Raw genomic sequence first — 23,600 nt, 5'->3', positions numbered from 1 at the left:
ATTCTGGTAAAAGACCAAATAATCAAAGCTTAAATACAGACAAAAAAGACCTCATACATTTAGCTACAATGTGGCTAAAAACCAGTTGAATGCTAAAAGTCATGTGAAAAATCATTAAATACATTTTGTCTAATACTTAATAATTTTAATAATAATTGTTAATTTATGTCAATTAATAACTGTATAAATAAAATTAAGTTTACAAAAAAATTGTAGTTGTTATTTTATTTTATATTCAATTCTTATTATTAATTAACTAAAACAGTCACCCATTTAATATACTTAAGTTAATTAATGAGTAATAATTTTTTTTTTTTTTTTTACTAGCTTCTGGTACCTATCTAAACTATTAAGCTCAACAATCAACAATTATACAAAAGTGTAAAGAGTAAAAATTAATAAACATGAAAATGTAACAATATGTTATACTTTATCATATTCTGTAATTAGTATGAGAACCGATATCAAACATTTGATTTTAGCCAACTTTCTTAAACAATATAAAATAAGGTATAAATAAAACAACTTCTGTCTTGAGTAAAAGACATTTATAAATTATAAAACATTCTTACTTCACTTATTGTTCTTAAAAATGTTAAAACATCACATGAGTCAACGGCATGATTATGAGTCCATAAAATTTTGATTGAAGTTTATTTAGCAGAGGCGAATACTTTAAATAATCATTTGATTAGTACTTTTTTTTTAAGTATGGTCACAGATAAAATAGTTGTGAAAAATTACCCTATACAGTATAAAAGTATTGTTTTTAAATATATCTCACAACTTATTTAATTTGCATTTAATTAGAAAGAAAATAGAAATTAGGAATTAACTAATAAATTAATTATTATATTAACTTTATCGATTGTACCGATTTAATAAAAGAAAAAAAAATTTCTGCAGTTTTTTCAAATAAACCAATGAAAACAGAGTATTTGTATAGGACGCTGGGGTTCTAGCCGGTTCGGTAATACGTTTGGTTGACTGCATCCAAATTGCATGCCAAAAAAAAAAAAAAATGTCCGAATTGCATGCCAGGTCTTAGAGGGGTCTGTCCAAATTACATGCCACGTCTCAAAAGTGTATGGCTGAATTGCATGCCGGTTCGATTTTAGCAATTTTTTTTATTATTTATCTTTAATATCCTGAGATGCTGTATTTTATCAGTTCATATTCCCTCTCATTTTGACATCAGTTCTACTCTTCTTAACTATAATAGGTAATATTTCAGAAATTACATCATACAATTTAAAATTTAATCGTCTTTACTCTATATCTATAGTTAATATTGTATCTTATCAATATAATAATATTGTTATCTGGTATTTGACATCAATAAATGTCTATACATACGTACGTATACGTACCTATAGCTTAATAATAACATTTTAAAAATTTCTTAAAATAAGCTAAACGCTAAATTGCTCAAACACATTGCAATTTTTAAAAATTCGCCTAAACGCATGACGCCCTGGCATGCAAATTGGACATACACCTTTAAGACGTGGCATGCGATTCGGACAGACCCCTGCAAGACCTGGCATGCAATTCGGACATTCCAATTTATGTTTATTTTTTGGCATGCAATTCGGACGCACCGGTTTGGTTTACTAGTGACAAGTCCGTGTTGCATCTGCGGTTTATCAGCGGAAGGTTCGAGTTACGTGTACGGTACGTTTAAACAGGTTTATTTCATACGGGTTTGTACTTTTATAGTTATTTGTATAAAATACAACGAAATCATAAAGCACGGTCATTTATATGTATGTACGTGGACAACGTGGTACGGCTGTTAATAAAGTAAAGGTAATACAATATTATTTATAATTATTATAGACAATTGTAATATAATTGCTGACAAATTTATACATATCATTTACTCTGAAAATGTGTACGTTAATTTAGTATTTTGCACTAGAATAGTGCACATTATTCTAGGCCTACTGTTTCATGCAAATATGCCTAACGCTGCAGACAATTTTCTATTTTCTGTCTGTTTTTTCGCACACCACATTCCGATTCAATTTAATGATGATATAATGTTCTATGATTTATGCTTCGTTGGCCCGGTAAATGTCCACAAAGCATTATCATATTATCATTGCGTTATCGCCCACTAAGGCTCGTTTCACACTTATACGGTTCGATTCGGTTCGGCGCGTATTCGATTCGTTTTCGGTAGCCACCGGAAAAGTGTGAAACGGTAATACGGTGTGTGTTCAATACCTAATAGATAACTGATAGAACCGAAAGCTCCCTCGACACGAATCGGTTTCGTTCGGTTTCCATTCGGGTCCAGAGTTCACAAAAGCAATTAGTCGTTTACACACATACGGTTTAATTTCGGTTCGGTCACGTTTACGGCAAGGGAAATATTATTTCATTTTCTCATTTTAAATTTTTTAATTTACATTTGACAATGTGTGATTCACTTGACATTGATATTGATCGGCTGATTTCATCAGTCCAATCACGTGTAGTGCTGTGAGACAAAACAAGTAACTTCTATAGAGAAATAACATTGCAGCAATGTCTTTTCTCCATAGTGAGCATTATGGTCAAAGTGACTGCGTATTCGATGATTCGGTCGTGAAGTCAAACCTTATACTAACCGAGTGTGTGCGAAGAGTTTTCATTCGTTTTTAGACGCTACCGAAAACGAATCGAATACGCACCGAACCGAATCGAACCGTATAAGTGTGAAACGAGCCTAACCGGTATGCCATTTATAATTAATAATAATATAATCATAAATCGGAGGAGTGTGTTGTGTACCAAATATATTGTACATTATATTATACATGCAGTCTTACAGTAGTGGCCCGAAACGTTTGAAATGCGTTACCTAATCATTGTAATCCAAATTCGTTATTTGTGTGTGGGTGTGTGTGGCTACTTTATGCAAGTCTACTACTTCTCCGTTTTTTAGCCAAATCGGCTCGTATGTCGAATATATTATTGTACGGGGGGGGGGGGGGATACAGATACATTAATAGTCAATTATAACGCATAGAACAACAGTTGACAAATTACTATCTTAGCACGAGTACCTTATCATATAATAGTAACTTACAATCCGAGCAATATCAAGTACGTCGTGTGTGTGCCACCTGTCATCTCCACCTGTCATTAGGACCACCATTGTTCAACGCTATGATCCAATAATCAGGTGTATATATTGAATTTACTATATTTTATGTTTAAGTACCTAATGAACATCATTGTGTTGCTCATTTGATAAATATATATTTTACGTGATTGACGAGCCCTTGGAGTCCCGCAACAGGGATATGAATATTAATCGGAGAATTTTAGAGTATCTAGTATAGAGATAGTTTAACTAGATATATCTGTTTTATTCTATAATTCCATTAGATTAGTGATTCTCAAATTTTTTTGTTCGCGGAGCCCTTATATTTCTAAAAAAAATTTCGGAGCCTCAAAAATCAAGAATTTCTATTTGAGACATCAATAATAGGTACACAAAAAATGATGTAATAATATTTCATCAAATTCATCAATATTTATTGATTCTAAATATTTCTTTAATAGGTCGAAACTTTACATTTTTTGTGGAGAAAAACACAGCCCAATATTTAATTTTTTTTTTTTCATTAAAGCTCGGATTTTGTAATTTCCTCTGAAAACTGTGATAATATCTTGTATTGATAAATTTTATTTAATTCTGTGAAGATATCAATCGAGTAATGAAGTCGAAATAACTAAATTTTATCAATAAGTCTGATTTTTAACTAAATGGGTGTTCGGTGAACAAAACGTATAATTCAATGCGCAATTTAAGTAATCGTACCAGCGTTATTTCTCAATAACTAAGGAAAATAATAATATTTGAGTTAAATTAATTCAGAGTGCCTATGGAGCCATGGAACCTCCTAAGGCTCTGCGGAGCACAGCTGCACTAAACCGTTGCACTAGATAATTCTATCGGTGGACATTCGCTGTTCTTAACGAATACCGAATAGTCACGTTGCACTACCAAGTGATTATATTAAACGGAAATTCAATTAGTTTTCATTGAATTGTATGATTTTAAATATTATAAAATGTTAAATATCGTTACATTTACAATTAGTTAGTTAATAAGTTATTAAACTCGTATTCAATAATGCAGTCCGAATTCTCTTATAATTTGTTGTTCTCATATTTGCAATATTATTGAGTTGACGGAGACAGTGTTCGAAAAATGTATAGAGATACACAAAAAATGCAGTGATTATTAATTTATATTATGTACCTACTGTTTGTTTTTGCGGTGAGGATACCCCTTAAATATGCTTTGCAGCAAGCTCACACGCAGGGGAGGAGTTGGGGTTCCAACCTCCCTCTCCTATTAAGGATCTTTCTACATACATTTTTACTAATAATTAGGGCCCGGATTTAAATGCACTTAAAACCATACAAATATGCTCTAAAAAATAGCCAAAAATGTTCTCAAAAAATGCATTTTATCACAAAAATGAACTTAAAAATGAAAAAATGACATATTTTTTTTGTTTTGGGAATTTATTAACACACTGTTTAATATGAATAGGGACAAATGGATATAGCCGTTTGAATGTGGTCGTTTAGACGTGAGGACAAATGGACGTAAAAAAAATAAATATATATATATATATTTATTAGTTATAAAACCATATTTTATGTTTATAATATAACTAATGGTGTCGTATCATAATATCAAACTTTATCGAATTTTATCGTTTTGGCAATAGGTACCTTTTATACAGTGCTCGACTTGAGGGGGGACGCAGGGGGACGGAGTACCCCAACTAATTTTCAGAAATTTTAGCGTCCCCCTACTATTAATACGCTATAATCATAACGCTCAGCCAGTTTTAGGGACGTTCTTTTTTTTAAAGTAAATAGGGTCCCCCTTCTTTAATTTTGCCAAGTCGAGCACTGCTTTTATATCAATATATATATATATATAACTTATTAGTTTTTACAACCGGTAATAACTATCAAACTATCGAAACACGGTGATACACGAGACACGACAATATACATCTATAACCGTGTTAGTCGTGTACAAATTGCATTCAAGTGACCCAATAATACTAAAAATTCTCTAAAAATGAAAAAAACGTCGAAATATGCAAAAAAAGGCAAAATAAAATTTGTAGTTTTGAAACCCTCGTTACATGAAACGAATAATGTTCTTAGAAAGCATTGTGTATGATAAACCAAAAAAATATGGATTTTGCATTGAAATCTGGACCCTACTAATAATATATCTAGTTTTAATTTTATAAATTTTTAACTTAAATGTATTACTTTATGAAGTCAAATTCGCAAATTCACTCAATATTTATTTACATAAGTGAATTCTCCTAATACATTTTGTTCAGGCATCGACACTGTATAACAAATTATTGGGATATTATTTTATACGTTATCGTTTCGGAAATGTCAGAAAAATTTATTTGGAAATAAATATTATAAGAATAACATACCGTTGTTTTTTAATCAGCATTTAAACATAACTCATCGTACTTGACCGGAAGTTTTTAAATATACTGATTTTGCCTGTATATTTTTTATCGATATTTACTACAATTATAATCAGGTTTATAAATTTCGTGTAATCGCGTATCCACTTGTCTATTCGCTAAAAAAAAATAATACTTTATTCGGTCGCAATTAATGACACTTATATTTGTTTTAACATTTAACTTTTGTAGTTTTCATGTTACAGTCTACGGAGTTGTTTAAAGTCTTTATTGATATTCACTGATCCGCAGATTATTACAAAAGAAATAGAAAAAACATTATCGTATAACTTAACTCTTTCTTCGCATGGAATCTGAAAATGTACAAAATCTTATTTCACGGATGGCGAGTAAAAAAAAATTCTAAAATAATAATTGATTATTTTTAATTGAATGGATAAAATTTTAATCATATAACTAACTACTAGGTATATGATTTTCCATTGATTAAATTAAATTAAATATTTTAGTTCACTTTAGTCCAACACTTATTCTTCAGCATATTATTAAATAAATATTAACAATAGAAACGCTGTTTAAAATTGACCACAATATTTTAAAGTCAAAGGTAATTATGAAAATTATCATAGGCAATTCAAAACATAATTTACATAAATCCTTATTACCATTATCGTGGTTTTGTTTGAATTTAAGTTTTGAATTTTGTTTGAGTTTAGAATTCTAAACTGGTTCTATAACAGATGCACCATTTAGGAAGAGAAATTCTGGATGTACTTCGGTGTCGTTTTTTTAATGTATTTTATTGACCTAGTTTAAAATTTACAATTGCACACTAATGGACGATGGCCTATGAATATTGTATTTTATTTATATATTATTTGTTATGAATATTATAATGCGTACAAAATATAAATGTATAATATATAATAACGCATGGTTATGAATATTACGAGTGTTTAATATTTTTAGAAGTGTATAATTGTTATGTATTATATGTATTATGTACGATCAAAGCTATTTCCTACTTTCTGGATAGTGTTTTTTCCTTTGGTGGGTATTGTTATTTTTAACAATTAATTTTTAGTCATATATATCAAAAATGAAAAGAAAAGGTGGAGCTGTTTGTTTGCTCGAGAAAAAACAAGATTGAAACATAATGTAAATGCTACAGTATAAATCAAATGTTAAAAAAAAAACAGATGACTTTTACTGTAAGTATATTTTTAAATATCACTAAAATAGTATGTTTTTGTTAGCTGGTTGTTACAAACAATTGTATCAACTTCTATTTTTTAGTGAACCTCGATTAAGAGTTTGTAATCCAAAATTCGAAATGTGTGTTGATTTGAGAAATGTGTACTATCTAGTAAAATATAAGTGACATACAAGTAAGATAATAAAATCAAGTTCATCTGTTTAAATTAAAACAATATTGGTATGCATAGTTGTTGAGTGTTTACCAAAAATAAAAGAAGCAAATTTGAGCAAAAAGAACAATTAAGTGCGAAGAAAAAAATTGTCAATTAATAATTTTACTTAATTAATTTGATATATTAACGGTATATAGGTATAACCTTGCAATAGTTAAATCCTATTCAAACCATATTAAAAAATTCAAACAGTGCCACTGATCTATAGGAGTATTTTAAAATTACATCTACCAATTGGTGAATTTTTAAATATTTTGCAAGTTTTATCAATCACAGGTATAGTACTGAATTTAATAATGAGAATGCTTTAACCACGTTAAACAATAGGTACATTTGTATTTATCTGTTATTACAGAATCACATTATAAAACGTATTATGTATACCAATATGCAAGTACTTATAACACATTAACAAAGAAAATATTAAAACAAAATTTGATACAACTATATATTATAATAAAGTCCTAACCAAACGTATCTACCTACTATGATTATCGTTATATTTATAAATTATATATTCATAACATGGTTGCTCATAATTAGCAGATATTTGCAATAAATATAACATTTGTATTAGTTTAAGAAAATATAACTATTCAGCTATTAGATATTTTTTACACATAGCATAATAATAACAACAAAAATAATGATAATAATTATTTTACATAATATATAACAATAATAATCATTATTATTTTCTATTCTATTAATTTAAATAAAATATAATTAAAAAATGGTGTTACGAATTTTTTAAAATTTTTTATCCAATAGGTATGTAAATCATAGTGTAATAAATTAAAAATATTTTAAATGGTTCTAAATTAATACCTACTGTACTTTGATGTATTTTTTAATACCAGTAACATCGTACGCTACACGTATACTGATGTCACTATTCAAAGTTTCTACTCAAATTGTATGCGTTCACGGTTTACAGCTCTGTTATCACTTGAATCCGTCGACAGTTTCCGCTGCGTTTTATCCTTATTTGTTTGATTAATTGTCCGTTTGTGACCAGCAGCGATATAAGAAAACACGCATAATACCGCATAGCAAATCTGTCCAGCCTTAAATAAATAAATCATATATTGAGTGTTTAGAATATTTATTTATTTTCAAATATAACTCAATAATTAGTGTATGTCATAACTGTCGATCCATTATTTGATTAAATGGTTAATGGGAAATTTATTTTATATAAATAAATATATAATTTATTAGGTAAAAAAATAATTATTATAGTAATTTTATATGTAAAAGTCTGTTTACTCGTCAAACTTAAAAGGTCAGAAAAACTAAAAATTAGTATTATTTTTTTTTATTATTATTTAAAGAAATATAAACCTAATCAATTGGATTATTAACATGTGGTTATTATAATTTACAACGATTAAGAGATATTGTAGCTTGAAAAATAGTATTGTAATAATTGTTGGAATTTATATGTTTGTTATCTTAAAAATAAAATGAATGATACATATGTAGGTGTTATATATGTACTATTTACAACAAGGTTGTTCATTGAGCTGTACGAGGATTGAATGGAAAAAGTAATTTGTATTGTTAATAAATATAAATGTAATCTAAATAAATCTCCGCTAAGTGGAGTACAGTGATTAAATGCACTAAATGAAAATGTAAAGCAAATTTCATACTTAATTTACTAATGACGTTTGTGAGTGGAATCTAATTGCAGCCATAAAATGCAATAAATATCAGCGCATTCAGCCGAAAAATAGTTTAAAAATAAACTCAAACGTGTAAAGTAAAATAGTAATGTAAGCATATTATTTTCATAGGCGCCAGGTTTTCAAAAAAAGAGAAAAACGAGAACACAAATAACTCATAGTAATTTTGTTTTCGTTGGTTATAAAATTAATATTATTTCTAGTTAGAAAATTTAGTTTTTAAATAAATGTGAATTTGAGACGAAAGTTCGAGATGACTTTTGCTGAGCGATTTAATAGCAAAACTTAGACATACCTGGCACCTATGAACGTACTTAATGTACGTATTCAGCTCATTTAAATGCATATGATTCTTTTGGCTTATACTAGAAACAATAAATTAGTAATCCCTAGGTTTTATAAGTTAAACCTAGGTTTGACGAGTAAGCGGGCTTAAGCTAAAATACCGTATGATCCATTTAACGTGCAATAAATGTTTTAAGCATATATCTTTAAGTAGATAATATAAATGTTGAAGCTCTGTTTCTTTTTTTCTCAACTGATTGGTCAGGGAGAAAAATTGAATGTTTCACTGTTCGAAAGGGTAATCATGCTACTTATTTGCTTCGTTTGAGAAAACTGAAGAGATAAGCAAATATTTTAACCAAAATTATGGAATTTATTTAAAAGTATTTTATCTTATATGAGTTCAAGATTATAAAAGTATTTCAGAAATAATGAATAAATAGTTGTGTGTACGTACGTTAAATAGATCACGGTTGTACTGATGTAATAGAAATAAATGAAAAAACAAAAACCAAAACAAAATAATAAACAAAACCTTAATGTAGGAGTGACAAACAAGAACATTCCGGTTTATTATTATAATAATTTAGCTCTCCGTGACTTTCATCGTTCTCAGCATCAAAGTTTGCGCATATACAATAGACATGATGCGGTGCAAAGACAATAACATTTCGCTAGCCTAAAACAACACAATTTTTACTATAAAAATAATACGATGTCAAATAATAACCTTCGAAAATACTAAATACATATTACATGGCATAAATATATTTTGTTTAACTACTGCAAAAACATAAATGCGTTTTTAGTCATGCAGTCATTGCTATTGACAAAGTCGCTGTAATTAATTGACGAGTATTATCAGTTAACACTGGTAACATGATAAATTAAAATTTTTATAAATATAAAATATAATTTTTCCCATACAAATTTAATATACTTAAATACATCTGTTGTTGTAATATTATTATAAAAAGTAATATTATTATATAAAATATTCAAAAGTAAAATTCAGAAACTTCTAAATATCAGTGCCACTAAATAAGTGAATGTGTGTGTGGGGCCCGTGATGCTCATCTTATCTAGTAATTTAATATTTTAATAGCTTTTTGGTTTGGCATTCATTTTTTTGGTCTCCTTGGCTTACATATTCTATCAACATTTTCCTCGGTTAAATTGATTTATGTTTTTTTTGAAAATTATTTACAATTTATAATTTTTTTTTTTTTAATTTGCCTTTGTTCGCACATTATTAATCTATACATTACAGTTTGTATAATGAGTAAATATATTAAATGGTTGACGGAAATTTGTATTTATGAGCAGACACTCGGTAGTGTCATCTGATTAGGTAGTTTTTAGGTATTACTGTTTTTCTTTTTTTTTCTTTGTAGGTTTCTATGCCACAATTTTTTAATGTTTTACGTTCAGTGGCGTAGCCAAGATTTTTCAATGGGGGATTTACGGTTTAGGTCTATACAATAGGTAGGTATACATAAAACATATTATTTTAAATTTTCTTGTACTTTATTTAAAGCATTTAAAGTCAAATAATATTTTAATTACCTACATTAAAATTTACATCATCCGTAGTTTTCTTGTTTTGGTCGCTAATTTATTTAGAGCATCATCAAGGTTTATCATTATATCACTGTGTACATTCATCATTGCCAAATCATTCACATATATTTTCACATGTGGTGTTTCGTAAATATGTTTTCAATATTTTTAATGTTGAAAAAGATCGTTCACTGTTGGCAGTTGCAACTGGGAGGGTTGCTAAAATTTGTAAAAGTTTGTAAGTAGAAGGGAAAATTGATATGTTACATTTTTGAAGAGTGTCAATAGCATTTTTTGGTAAATCTTTAGTTTCTGTAAATTTTTGTTGCCAAATTGTAATTTTACTCACAGCTGCTAACACACTGCAATCTAAATCACCATATATACATTTCAACTAGCTGCTTAATTTTTTCTTCATATTGTATATTATTGGATAATAGTAAAATAACGTTAACATTTTCAACTATAGATCTATGAGATAAAAATCGACAATTTAATTGATTTAAAAAAAATGATCTATAAATGGAATGAGTAAAGATATTTTGTAATAATCCTCGGGCAAATCAATCTGGATATTGAATTTGTCTTTTTGCTTATTAGTTGTACGAGGAATAGATATTTCAATGTTTAAGGCATCACATTTAGATTTTACGTTATTAAATATAATTTTAAATTCACTTTTATCATTTAATCTTAGTTGTTTAATTATATTTACTACGTTATTAGTGGTTTGAATAGCTTCAACCAGATCTATATTCTTTGTCTGAAGAAACTTACTTATTGGTAAACTTAAACTTAACACGTGTCCAAGTATATAAGTTGTTAGTATGCATTTTTGTTGGACATAACAGTTTCAAACGGTTATGGGTTAATGAAGAACCTATACGTATAGGTGCAACTAGTGACCAAATATTGGGGGTGCTGAAATTACATAACTCGCACTAATCCTTGGGGGACTACGTCAATACTCCCTCCCCCTAAGTACCTTATCTCAATTTAATTATTAAATGTATCATAACATGACACACATACACAAATATTTTAATTCATAAATATTAACAAGTATAAATTGTAACATACCTATTTATTTCATTAAATTATTTTATTTAGGTTATATAGCACTAAGAAATATACAAATTAAAAAAAATATTATACAATATACAATATAATATAATATACATATAATATTTATACTGGTATTATCTTGCGACGACTAGTAGAATATTTTTCAAGCAATTCTGACGATGTAATTAACTAATAGTCATGAATGATTCATTTTTCTGATAAAAGCATCAAATAAAAATAACTATATGAAATAAAAAAAACACTATTTTTTCACACAATTTTTCAATTATTAATTTTTTAACTGGTGATACTATAGAACCCCCAAGCACCCCACTAGTTGCACCTATGCCTATACGTCCAATTGATTTGGATGAAACATTATTTTTTTTAAAGTATTTAAAAGAATACAAACATATGATGAGAGAAAAAATCGTTTTCGTGATAAATTGATAACATGGAATATCGATAGTCTAATAATCAATGTGATGTTATGTACACATTATTATATTGTTAAGTACCATTTTTCAAATAAGAACGTACCGTATGTGTATGCATCGTTATCAGCCACGGAAGAACAACACAAAATGAATAATTTATTGTTCTATAATTGGTCACCATCGGTTGTCTACCACGGTCAACTATCAACGACGCCGTGTATACAGGGAATTGAATAATTAAAAAAAAAAAATTAAATAAAAACTAATAGGGGGGTTACAATATTCAAAACCTCCCTGGCTATGCCACTGTTTACGTATATTACCGGGAAGTGAGGTGGAGGATAGTTGTTTAATCAATGGGTTACTGTGAGAGTTTATGTATGAAATTGAAACTAGTTAAAATTGAAAATTTAGAATATTAATTTTGAAATATTACCGAGACAATCTTTAAAAAAACTTTCAAGCATATAATTTTCATTCGATAACTAAGTTTTATATATTTTATAGTTCTTAATTCTATACAAAAAAATCGCCAAATATATATTTTAGAATAAATGCATTAATAATCATAGCAAAATTAAGTGTGAAACTAAAGTGGTGCGACTATTTCTAGTTAGAAATGGCATTATGTTATGAATTAATTTTAAAGTCTATTTTTAATGGTGGAAAATAATATTTGATTGTGTATAATATATTCGAACAATATCAGATGTATTAAATAAAATTATAATTGCTTTTGGGCGTTAATTTCATTCTAGACAATTTAAAATGTCCACATTTTAATGTAATAACATTAACCACGTAACCATGCAATTAACTTTATGCATGCATCATACTTATTTTAAAACAGTTATTTCAACTTATTACGCCTATATAATAATTAACTGCTTACCATTGGTGATTCGTATTGCCTTTGAATAATATGTTTCATTTTTGGATCTTAAAACAAATTAAAATTGGAACACAGTTTAAATGTTTTTAATAGCCTTAACGAGGGCAAATAGTTTTATTGTATACTCACTGTACTCTTCCAAAACAAATATTTTCTTTTGGACTGTAAAACATTTTCGTACGTGATCAAGCCGAACAAAAAACTGAAATGAAATAATTCGTAATTAATTCTTAATAATTATCAAATCTAAGTGAGGAGACTATGTGTGCCGGTGATGCTATAATACATATATATGTATATATAATATTGAATTTTACTCTCGCTAACGGCACTGGGTTTAAATGGTGCACCTAATTTATATTTTGTTAAATTACAAACCAATTACAAATTTTACAAATTATTACACATATTACACTTGTAACAATATTTTTATCGATACATATATATATATATATATATACCTAGTGCCCCACAGAGTTTGTACCAAATATTCCCTAATAGTTGAAATGTTGGATGTTTCTAAAAATTTCCATGGGTACCCGCTTGTTAGTATTTTGAATAGTACAAAAAATATAAAAGAACATTTTGTGTATATATTTATATTTATATATATAATATATATGAACATACATAGAAATAAGAAATAATAATTTATTTAGTCATTCATCATGGTACGGCTAATATTGATCTAATTCTCAAAACTAATTCTATATTTCATAATTCAATGGGGGCATTGTGGTTTAACTGAATCGGAAATGGCAATTGAATGTAAATATATTTTATAATAGCTCATTAAAAAATAGTAATAATAATAATAATAATAATAATAATAATAATAAAATAATAATGATAATAAAATAATAATAATAATAATAATAATAATAATAATAATAATAATAATAATAATAATAATAATAATAATAATAATAATAATAATAATAATAATATAATGATAATGATATTATGTATAGTTAAGAGGTACCTATACCCAGTGGCGGATTTTTTAATTTTCAATTTTTTCGGGGGTCCTAAAAAATAACATTTTTTCAATTGGCATTATTTATATTAAAAAAACTGTTGACTGTTATTTTATTAATGTATTATATTGATGTAAATATATAATTTATATTAATTAAATATTAATTTTATTTAAATTAATTAATATTTATTAATATTTATTTTAATTTAATTTTATTTAAAATATTCTAATGACGAGTGTTTATTAAATTTTTCAACCGCGTGTCTCCAGTTATCAATTTTTTAATCACGAAACTACCTAATACTTGTGAATTGACTCCACCTTAAGATTTCGAAAACGCTACACAAAATTTGCAAAATGAACCATCTTGTATTGCTGAATACGACAACCACGGAAATCGTATTAATCATGTATACTAAAATTTAAGATTTTTCACTTTTTTATCTTTTCCAGAAGTAATAGATTTTATTGGAAACTTATAATTTATTTCCCTAGCCCAAACTTTATTTAATACGTCACTAATTTGATTTTTTGAAAGTATTTTGTTACAAAATAAACTAAAATCATAATTGCTATGATTTAAAGACGAATACGGATTTATAAAATGTAGTTCAACTTTTTTTTGGATTACTAATATCACTGTGCGAGGAGTTATCATTGAAAAAACGGGTCTCTTAGTTGATATATATTCTTCTAACATATTATTTTGAAAAATATTAGATGAATCAACCGTTACAGTAGGTTTTGAAAAAAAATGTTATTTATATGATTCTTTTTTAGAAGACATTATATATAAAAACAAATAACTTACGAAGTATGATTTCCCGTTTTCGATTACCATTTGTCTGCGTTAGTCAATGCTAGTATATCAAATGTAATCATGGAATACAATTCATATAATACACAGCTATTGTGCGGTCGATCATAGTCATAACGATAAAATAAAAATAAATATATCAATGCACCAACGAAAATACAGCGATTTTATGAGTGATGTACAATAAAAAGTCATATGTGGTTCGAGATTTCCTATTAAAAAATTGGTGATCATGGTTGTTCATAATTATTTTAACGTAGTTCTAAATAATGACTGATCACACGTTTGAAACAAAATATGATTCGGGTGGTCGTAAATTATACAAATAATACAAGATAAGATGGTTGATGATAAATTTATAAAAAAAAAAAAAATGTAAAGTACCTATTATATTTCATCATATTAAATATATTATTTATATTAATTTCATATAATGTAAGATTAAATTGGCGTTCAGACCCTATGGACTCCCCACCTCCCCGTAAATCATCCACTACCTATACTATCCACATTTACAGTGATCGCGAGAAAATTGATACGAGTAATACGTGTAGTTTTTAGTTACTACGAAATGAATATAATATAGTCTTATAACATAGTCTTATAATATTATGAATGATTTTTATTTCAAAAGATTTTTTATTAGTTGTATACCTATCAATCTTGAAACAAATATCACAAATAGAAATATTGAGTGTTCTATAAGTTAACGATATAACTTATATACATATATTATATATATATATATATTTGATTTGATGCAATAATACACATGCAATATAGGTACACTAGTGGGTATAATACAAAATGTAAGCGCAAACTAGTTAATGTAAAAGTATAATGGTGCAGCTACGTAAAACTATAGGTACACACACTTACGATAGAGTAAAGTTAAACACAGAACAGTAAACAGTGATAATACTTAAGATATATTATGGTTGAATATTGTTTTGATATTGTGTTTATAATAATGAAATGTAATATGTCGGACAAAAGCACAAACATCAAAAATCAAAGCTTAAGTCAACTAGTGAGATGGCCAGGCAGTTACTGTAAATAATTATATAATCGTTACATATGGTTATTATTAATAAACGTTGATGATACATATTATATTTTATGTACACAGATATGTATATACATATATACATACACGAATACGTCATACACACACACACACACACACACACACACACACACACACACGTCATTGTTATCGGATTATATTCTGAAACAGTGAACATTGATATTATTCATTTAATTTGATTTAATTAAATGATTTAGTTGACATTTGATGATATGTTATATATCTAGCATACACACATACACGTGCGCGCACTCACACACACGCGCGTCACACGTATACATACATTTACACATACGCATACGTACTTATATATACAAGTATACAGGTATATATGAATTATAAAGTTTATGCATAAATAATATATTATATGTATATAGATGTATAGGTATATATATTATATTTTTAATGTTTTGTGCAATTACAGCCATGCTCCCCGTAGTAGAAAATCCTAGATAAACGCATTATTGTAAATAATTCTCTTTTAGTGTGTGTATAGGGTAGAACGATCGAGGAACAGTAATTTATAAAACAATTATAACAATAATATTAATAAAAAAAAAAAAAAAAAAAAACAGTGACGCTACTCGTCTGCATAATATATAATAATAATAAAATAATAATAATAATAATAATAATAATAATAATAATAATAAAATAAAACGAAATATTTTACAGTCCAATCGTATATACGTAATATGCACTAGAGTGGTTGATTTAGCAAACAAGAAATCAAAACTATATTATATTCTATTACCAATGACAAAACCGTACTTTTTTTTTGTAACTTAAATGTTGCTATTATACCTCAAAGTCCTGAACGAGACAACAATCCATCGCGTTATGACGTTTCATAAAAAAAAAAAAAAAGGACAATTGAAAATCAACAAAACACAACTAAACATTATGTATTACACGAGATAAGTAATTAGTATATATTATCGTGTTTCGATAATTATTATTATCGACCTGACCGAGGACCATCTCAAAAGTTTCTTAAACTTTGTTTACAGGAGGAAAAACAACACGACGTGTTTTTCCGACTGAAATAAAACAAAATATTCAATTCAATCAAAGGCGATAACAATACATCATTATACTGTCGTACGAATATATCAATACATATACATGTGTATACATATATATAACATACATTATGTATTTGTATATACTAGTATATGCATAAATATATCGATATATCTCTATATTAATATAAATATATAGATATAGATTGACCGTTAAAACACGTGTGAAGTATAATAATATTTTAACGAGCGTGGTGTAAGTATAATAAAACTTTGAGAATAAAAATAATAATAAATATAAATAAATAAATTATAAAGCGTATTGAACATTCTGAACTGTTTAAAAAAATAAAAATAATGTAAATATAAATATCCACAAATATTGAATATTTCATATATCTACAATATGTCTCAGAAACAAATTGACCCATTCAAAATATCATTTAGCAGTAAATTCATATTTTTCTATGTGTTTTTTTCCTTAAACAAATCCGGAAATTAGTGCAGTCCCTTTCCCGAATTCGCTTAAGAACCAGTTTAAATAAATATATGAACCCGTCAAAGAGATATTTTGAATGGCATCGTTTCTCTAGAGCATACTGTATATATATGTATATATATGTATATACAACCACACAAAATAAAATATATATATTATATATAAAAAAATAAAAAAAAATAAAAAAAAATGTATATATATATATATATATATATAGATCAGAAAAGATATAAAGTTTCGCATGCCTAATTTTCTGTTAAAATCGCGGTTAATATAGAAAGCTATGAGAAAATATACACGCATATTTACGACAATGTTATGAAAGTACTATTATTCGAGCGTGTGCACACTCGTATTAGGTTGTAATTAATTTATACCGACGATCCGAATTTCGAATAAGATAAGTAGTTTAATTAAATACAGTTAATTAAAACACACAAATGTATTGTAGCTTAATTTATGTATTTGTGATTTTTAAATTTTTCAAATTCTACACAACTGTAGTATTTTAAGAAAATTTTGAGAGGTCCTTAAAATATAAATATTTTGTAGTTAATCGTAATTAACAGCTTTCTATGTATATAAGTGTAGTTTCCAAATAGTTAAAAGAAAAAAAATAGTTTTTTTTTATGGAATATTTTGGGTGTAAGTTCATTGTGGTTTTTTCAATTAGGATTTTGAAAAATTCTATAAGAAGAAAAGATATCAGGTAAATTTAAAAATTAAATATATTATATTCCAAATACTAAAAAGAACAAATGATTTTTTTTTCATCATTAAAATGTACATATATGTGGTATGAGTACATAAAATAATTAAATTTATGGTTTAATTATTGAAGTTAAAGAAATGGTAAAACGTGTAAGATCCTGTGAGAGAAAAATTATTTGTCATGTTTGAATAATTACTAATAGATTTTCAGCATTATTGTGATCCTTAAACTGTTAAACCCTTTATTCCATTTATATTATACAAATTAAATTTATAATAACATAAAATTATATTACTACATACATATATTATAGGTATGTATATATTATATATCTCATGATGTCAAAGTAGAATTATCATAATATGATAACTTTCATCATATTACAAGTAGTGGTAAACTTTTTTTTCTTTTAACCACAAATTCGTTGAGTGGGGAGAGTTTTAAACTAAACACTACCAATGGTAATAATAATAAAAATAAACTTTAAGTATAATTAAAAAAATAATAGTGAAAATAAAAATAAGATTAAAATGTATTATTATAATGATAATAATTAATAATTATAGTCATAATAATAAGGAAATAATGACAAAAATTATAATAATTTTAACTGTAATAACATTAATAATAAGTTTCATAATAATGATAACAATAATAATAAAAAGAACAACAATAACAATTTTAATAATTTTAATAATAGTAATAACAATAAAACGCATAATAGTAATATATATCATTGCTGCTGCGGCATGCATTAAATTAATCACTTACCTTGCTGTCAGCGAATAATAAGCCAACACCTTCCATGCAAACTTGGAGTATACCACCTTCCCCAGTAGCCATGTCTTTGACAGGAAACTCTCCTCCTAATTCGACTCCGGGTATAATACCTTGTCCTCTTTCCGCGGCCTTTTCCATCGAATGCTTGATGCGGGTGTACAAATCTTTGCACTGTAGCATGTAGCGATTTTAAAATAAACAAATGTTTACCAATTATATAAGACACTATTTAGTTCATAGATAAAGTGATAGTGAAAATCATTTTATTGATTTCAACTCCAATATTGGTATAATGTAAGCAAATATAGAACTGTGATATTTGATAGGAACTTATATTAGACTAAAAGTCTAGTTTGTGCAAACTATGGTTGTTAATCTTTATTCCTTCTGGGTTTCCGTCCGGCTTTATATAAATTGCGCTGAAAATCGCAGATAAAGAAAGAAAAAATATTGAATGGAAAAAAGGTATACATCTATTGCACCGATCAATATTCAAGTTAATACATATTGCTATTACCTCATTGATACATATATTGATGAAAATGCAACTATTCCCCCGAATCTTTGGTCGTGTAACATACCAGGCGAAAGAACAACAAATGTATGTGAGGCATTTCACTCGGCGTTTGGAAAATATTTTTATTCACCCCATCCAAATATTTTTGTTTTTTATGAAGTTTTAAAAATAATATAACGCAACAATCATAAAACAATCATAATACGTGTTCTCTTAGTTATCACAAATATACCAAACTCTAAATTTATGACAAAAAAATAAATACTAAAATAGACATAACTAATTTTAATATTGGCTCTAAGAACTTTTCAAAATTTGTAGGATTAGTGTAAATATATATATAATATAATATTAGTGTAAATACCAAGAATATAGAATGATAAGTTTGATTTTAGTTTTAATTTTTATTTTTAGCCATTATGATTTTTACTTGTAGTTATTATATTGGCGCACAGGTAGTGTTCCAAATTCGGCGCAATTGATGAATACCGTTCCGTCCGTATAAATAAGGTATTTATGACCCTAAATATGTTTGCGTGTTTATTATTTTCACGTATTCGAATTTTTACAATAGGAATAAAATATTAAATTAAATTAAAGCTATATGGTTTTTTAATAATTTAAATTTTAGTCTGTGAACGAAGTTAATGTCTTATCCTAACGTTTATTGACCTTAAGTCGGAAACAACTACAGAGAAAATCTATAGGAATAGGTATAACGTGCAGTCAATATTGACCTGCTATTAAAAATAATTTCGCAAACCGAATAGAAATTTATAAAACGATATAACTCCACAGTCAGGTGAGATTTGGGGATAGGTGAATGGTTTGCTGTATTAGTATTTTAAACTTGAAACCAATTTATCATTGTTCTCAAAAAAACGATTCTAAGTGAAAAAGATCTGGTGAATTAGGATATGTTTCTAAAAACTGTTGATATGGTAGAAGAATCGAATTTCTTTATAATGTAGGTTGAACATTTAACGAACAATATTTGTAAAAAAAGGTATCGAAAAATTTGGAAAATCTAAAATGTTAGTACCTATTAACAGTACCAACCTCATTAAAATACTTCTAAACAATAAAATATCTATAAATAAATAGCTAATATTGTTTAATGGAAATTCATTGAAATACCCGATTTAGTCAAAATGTCATATTGTATTCCTTATAAATTTTTTTTTTTTTACTACAAATAAATCATTTGGAAATTCTTCTATCCAATTTTAAGTATAAAAAATGTAATGTTTGAATGCTCGTAAATTTTTATTTGAACTGAAGCTCAATTTTTTTTTATCGAACAATAATAATAATAAAATGTACGAAGAAATTTGTACTAAATATTCAAGGTTTTTTAAATATTTACAGCAAAAACGATAATTTACTTTTTTCGTAAAATATTTATTCAGCTGAAGTTGTCCACCGTTGGCGGTTCTCCACAAACAAAATATTTTACTCCTAGGGCTGTAAGTCATGTTCACTATCCGCTCATACCACCATCTACTGACTATCACTCCGTTTACAGATCTCAACACCAGTCCGTCGTCTCTGACCTCTAAGAACAGCAGTTCCCCCGAAGAATCGCCACAGTGTACTGCAAAACTTTGCCTGTGTGCCTGTCTCGAATTCGACGGCTTCAAGTCAACATCATTTCCATTCTACATAAATAATATATAAATTTATAAAAGTATACGAATTTTAAAATAAATTAAATAAAAATTCGTATCATATGAGCGAATAATCGAAGTGTTATTATTTTTACACCATTAAATTGTTTATATCGTAAATGCCAAACTATATTAATTTCAATACCAATATGTAATTTGAACAAAGGATGTTTTAAAATTATTTTTCACTTAATAATTACTCGATTCTTAGATATTTAAGCGTTGACATTTTTCATACTTTTAAAATTCTTCGTTCTATTATTGAAATAAAACGATGGAGAAATAAGAAATAGGAGTAAATTGTTTTATTTAAACGTGATTTTTTCATTTTTCCATTTTCTTTTATACCCGTTGTTTTTAACGAATCGAAATTTCCGAATGGTATTTTGCTCGAAAGTCCAAAAACCTGAAATCTTTTTTTCCGAACGCTTTTTTCTTGATCGTTGATATTCTCGAAATTAAGAATTTAATTTAAAATGTTTGTTACTACTTGAATGAACAGTGATGTATTTTATATTTATTCTTTTATATATCATAAATATTATATTATTAATATTAATAATGTTTTTTTATTTTTTTTATTATAAATAATAGGCCTCAATCATAAGTCATTGACCGCTTATATTTATTATAATTTATCGATTTTATAATATTTAATAATTGTACAACAGTATTTGTTATGTTATTATTAATTTTATTAATTAATTTTTATTTTTTTATGTATTATAATTTATCGGTTTTAATATCGAAAGGTTTCGAGTTTATGGCCTTTCGGGTAAAATATCATCCGGGAATTTTGATTCTGGTAATCTGTTTTTCTTTTTTTTTTTTTGCTTAAATTCCAACAATTGAAGTTAAATTAATGTTACTGCGGGTGTTTGTGTTTATTAGTTTTAAAAAATATTCTGCATCAAAATGTAATAGTTTTTATGGGAAATACATTTTTTATTATAATAGTTTTCACATCTTAGAATTATTATGTGTAGTACTTTTTTAGAAGAATATACAATAATCTTTTGTTATGCTCAAGTAGTATTGTTATGAAAGATATTTCGTAAATATTAAATATTAGATTACTTTATGTTAACCATAAATAATAACGTACCAGATTGGAAAGTTGTGCCATTAAACTCGTTATTTCAGTCGCGTAACAATTTGTTACTCTGCTTTTTCCAACCAAAGTTCTTACGATTTTCATCACACTTTCTTTAGGAACATTTACCATGACCATGAATGCTATTAAATTGTATATCATTATTGACAGAAGTTTATCTTCGTCATATTCCAGGCGTTTCCGTTCACTTTGATTTAGATTCTTATATCTAAAATAACAAGACGATAATATTAAACTCATCGTGAACATTTCCATGTGGAAAATACCTTTCCATCATTTCTATTGGTCCTTGATCCATTCCTATCATATCTCTTTCTTGGCTGACAGCATCGATAAACACATCTTCCCAAAATTTCAATTGATTCCAAATCGGGCTCCGTTCTTTTCCCAGTATACCTGCAAAATGTAATTTGGTCAATAATTATTATAAAATAGTGTCAGCTGTTGTCATCGTTTACAGGTATTACGAATATACGAGTAATATTACCTTCGAATAAATATGTTCGTCCTGAATCCGGACTAGGCGACCCAGATGCAGTATTCAAAAGATTACCTCCGTGGTATCGGAATCCAGCGCTCAGCGATGATTTACTGGACCAAATGCTTTGAGTGCGATTTTTATTCGTAACCTTGAAAAGCTATAATAGTAAATTGTTTTCCCTATAACTCGGCTGTAAATGGTATAGGTATTTAAAATAGTTTATAATTGACTAGATCGTTTTTTTTTTTTTTTTTTTTTTTTTTTTTTTTTTTTTTTTTTTTTTTTTTTTTTTTTTTTTTTTTTTTTTTGTAATTAACCATTACAAGAAACGATGAATAATAAATTTTAAATAATTGAAAATTTACTATACACATTCAAATATTAATTTCAAATATTAATTTTTCATTATACTAACTCCCGAATTATCCAATTCACTGTCTGATACAGCGCTTCGGAAAAACGATGTATTATTTCTACTGCTGTTGCTTGACATCCGTTTCAAATAAAATGATGGATTATTAACTAATACAGAACTACTATTACAACTGGATTCATCGGACACCACTACAGGTCCAATAGTAGCCACTTCTCCCTAAATAAATACGTAAGGTATTATTTAGTTGATATTTTTGAAATTTATACATTTATAATATATAATATATAATGCATAATTAGACAAAAAAAAAAGTTCAAACTATGATAAAAATTGCCTATAATGAAATAGTTTTATACATTTTATTCACCTCATTTCCCAAAAAAGGATTCGTTGATACTTGTTCTTGTTTAATATTTTCAATATTCATTAAGTCATTAAAAACTTCATTGGAAGAATTATTTGTAATTGATCCTTCGCCATCGTCTGTTAATGAAAAATCTTGAGCAAATTTTCCAGCTGGATTGTTTTTACATTCTAATCAACAATAATATACAAAATTATTTCATTGCAAACTATTTGCTAAATAAAATATAATATGAACTATTTTTACATTTTATTTAGCAATGTAAGATGTTAACGTCTATAAACTTAAACTGAATGTAGTACAAATTAAAAATTCAAAATGAATTTGATTTTATTAAATCAGTCATTTTTTTTT

The 23,600-nt window shown here is 26.9% G+C and overlaps 1 protein-coding gene across 9 annotated transcripts in view; it reads right to left on the bottom strand.

The window, feature by feature from the left end:
- Positions 1 to 7,685: 7,685 nt before the first annotated feature.
- LOC112688267 (MAP kinase-activating death domain protein) overlaps positions 7,686 to 23,600 on the bottom strand; it is a 29,193-nt gene continuing 13,278 nt past the window's right edge. For 5 of the 9 annotated variants that reach the window (XM_025561372.1, XM_025561374.1, XM_025561378.1 and 2 more), the window contains 11 exons: positions 23,250 to 23,416; positions 22,922 to 23,098; positions 22,513 to 22,663; positions 22,292 to 22,421; positions 22,017 to 22,233; positions 20,630 to 20,902; positions 18,719 to 18,898; positions 16,519 to 16,527; positions 12,961 to 13,033; positions 12,832 to 12,878; positions 7,686 to 7,971 (listed from right to left, as the gene is read on the bottom strand). In XM_025561372.1, coding sequence (XP_025417157.1) covers positions 7,810 to 7,971; positions 12,832 to 12,878; positions 12,961 to 13,033; positions 16,519 to 16,527; positions 18,719 to 18,898; positions 20,630 to 20,902; positions 22,017 to 22,233; positions 22,292 to 22,421; positions 22,513 to 22,663; positions 22,922 to 23,098; positions 23,250 to 23,416 — 1,586 coding nt within the window. In that variant the 3' untranslated portion in view covers positions 7,686 to 7,809. Of the gene's footprint in view, positions 7,972 to 9,412; positions 9,557 to 12,831; positions 12,879 to 12,960; positions 13,034 to 16,518; positions 16,528 to 18,718; positions 18,899 to 20,629; positions 20,903 to 22,016; positions 22,234 to 22,291; positions 22,422 to 22,512; positions 22,664 to 22,921; positions 23,099 to 23,249; positions 23,417 to 23,600 lie in introns of all 9 variants that reach the window. The other 4 variants (XR_003149056.1, XM_025561375.1, XR_003149057.1 and 1 more) reach the window with 4 other exon arrangements.

The sequence above is a fragment of the Sipha flava genome, unplaced genomic scaffold (genome assembly GCF_003268045.1).
Source record: "Sipha flava isolate LNK unplaced genomic scaffold, YSA_version1 385_pilon_pilon, whole genome shotgun sequence".
Taxonomy (NCBI): domain Eukaryota; kingdom Metazoa; phylum Arthropoda; class Insecta; order Hemiptera; family Aphididae; genus Sipha; species Sipha flava.
This window is presented reverse-complemented; position numbering and strand designations above follow the sequence as displayed.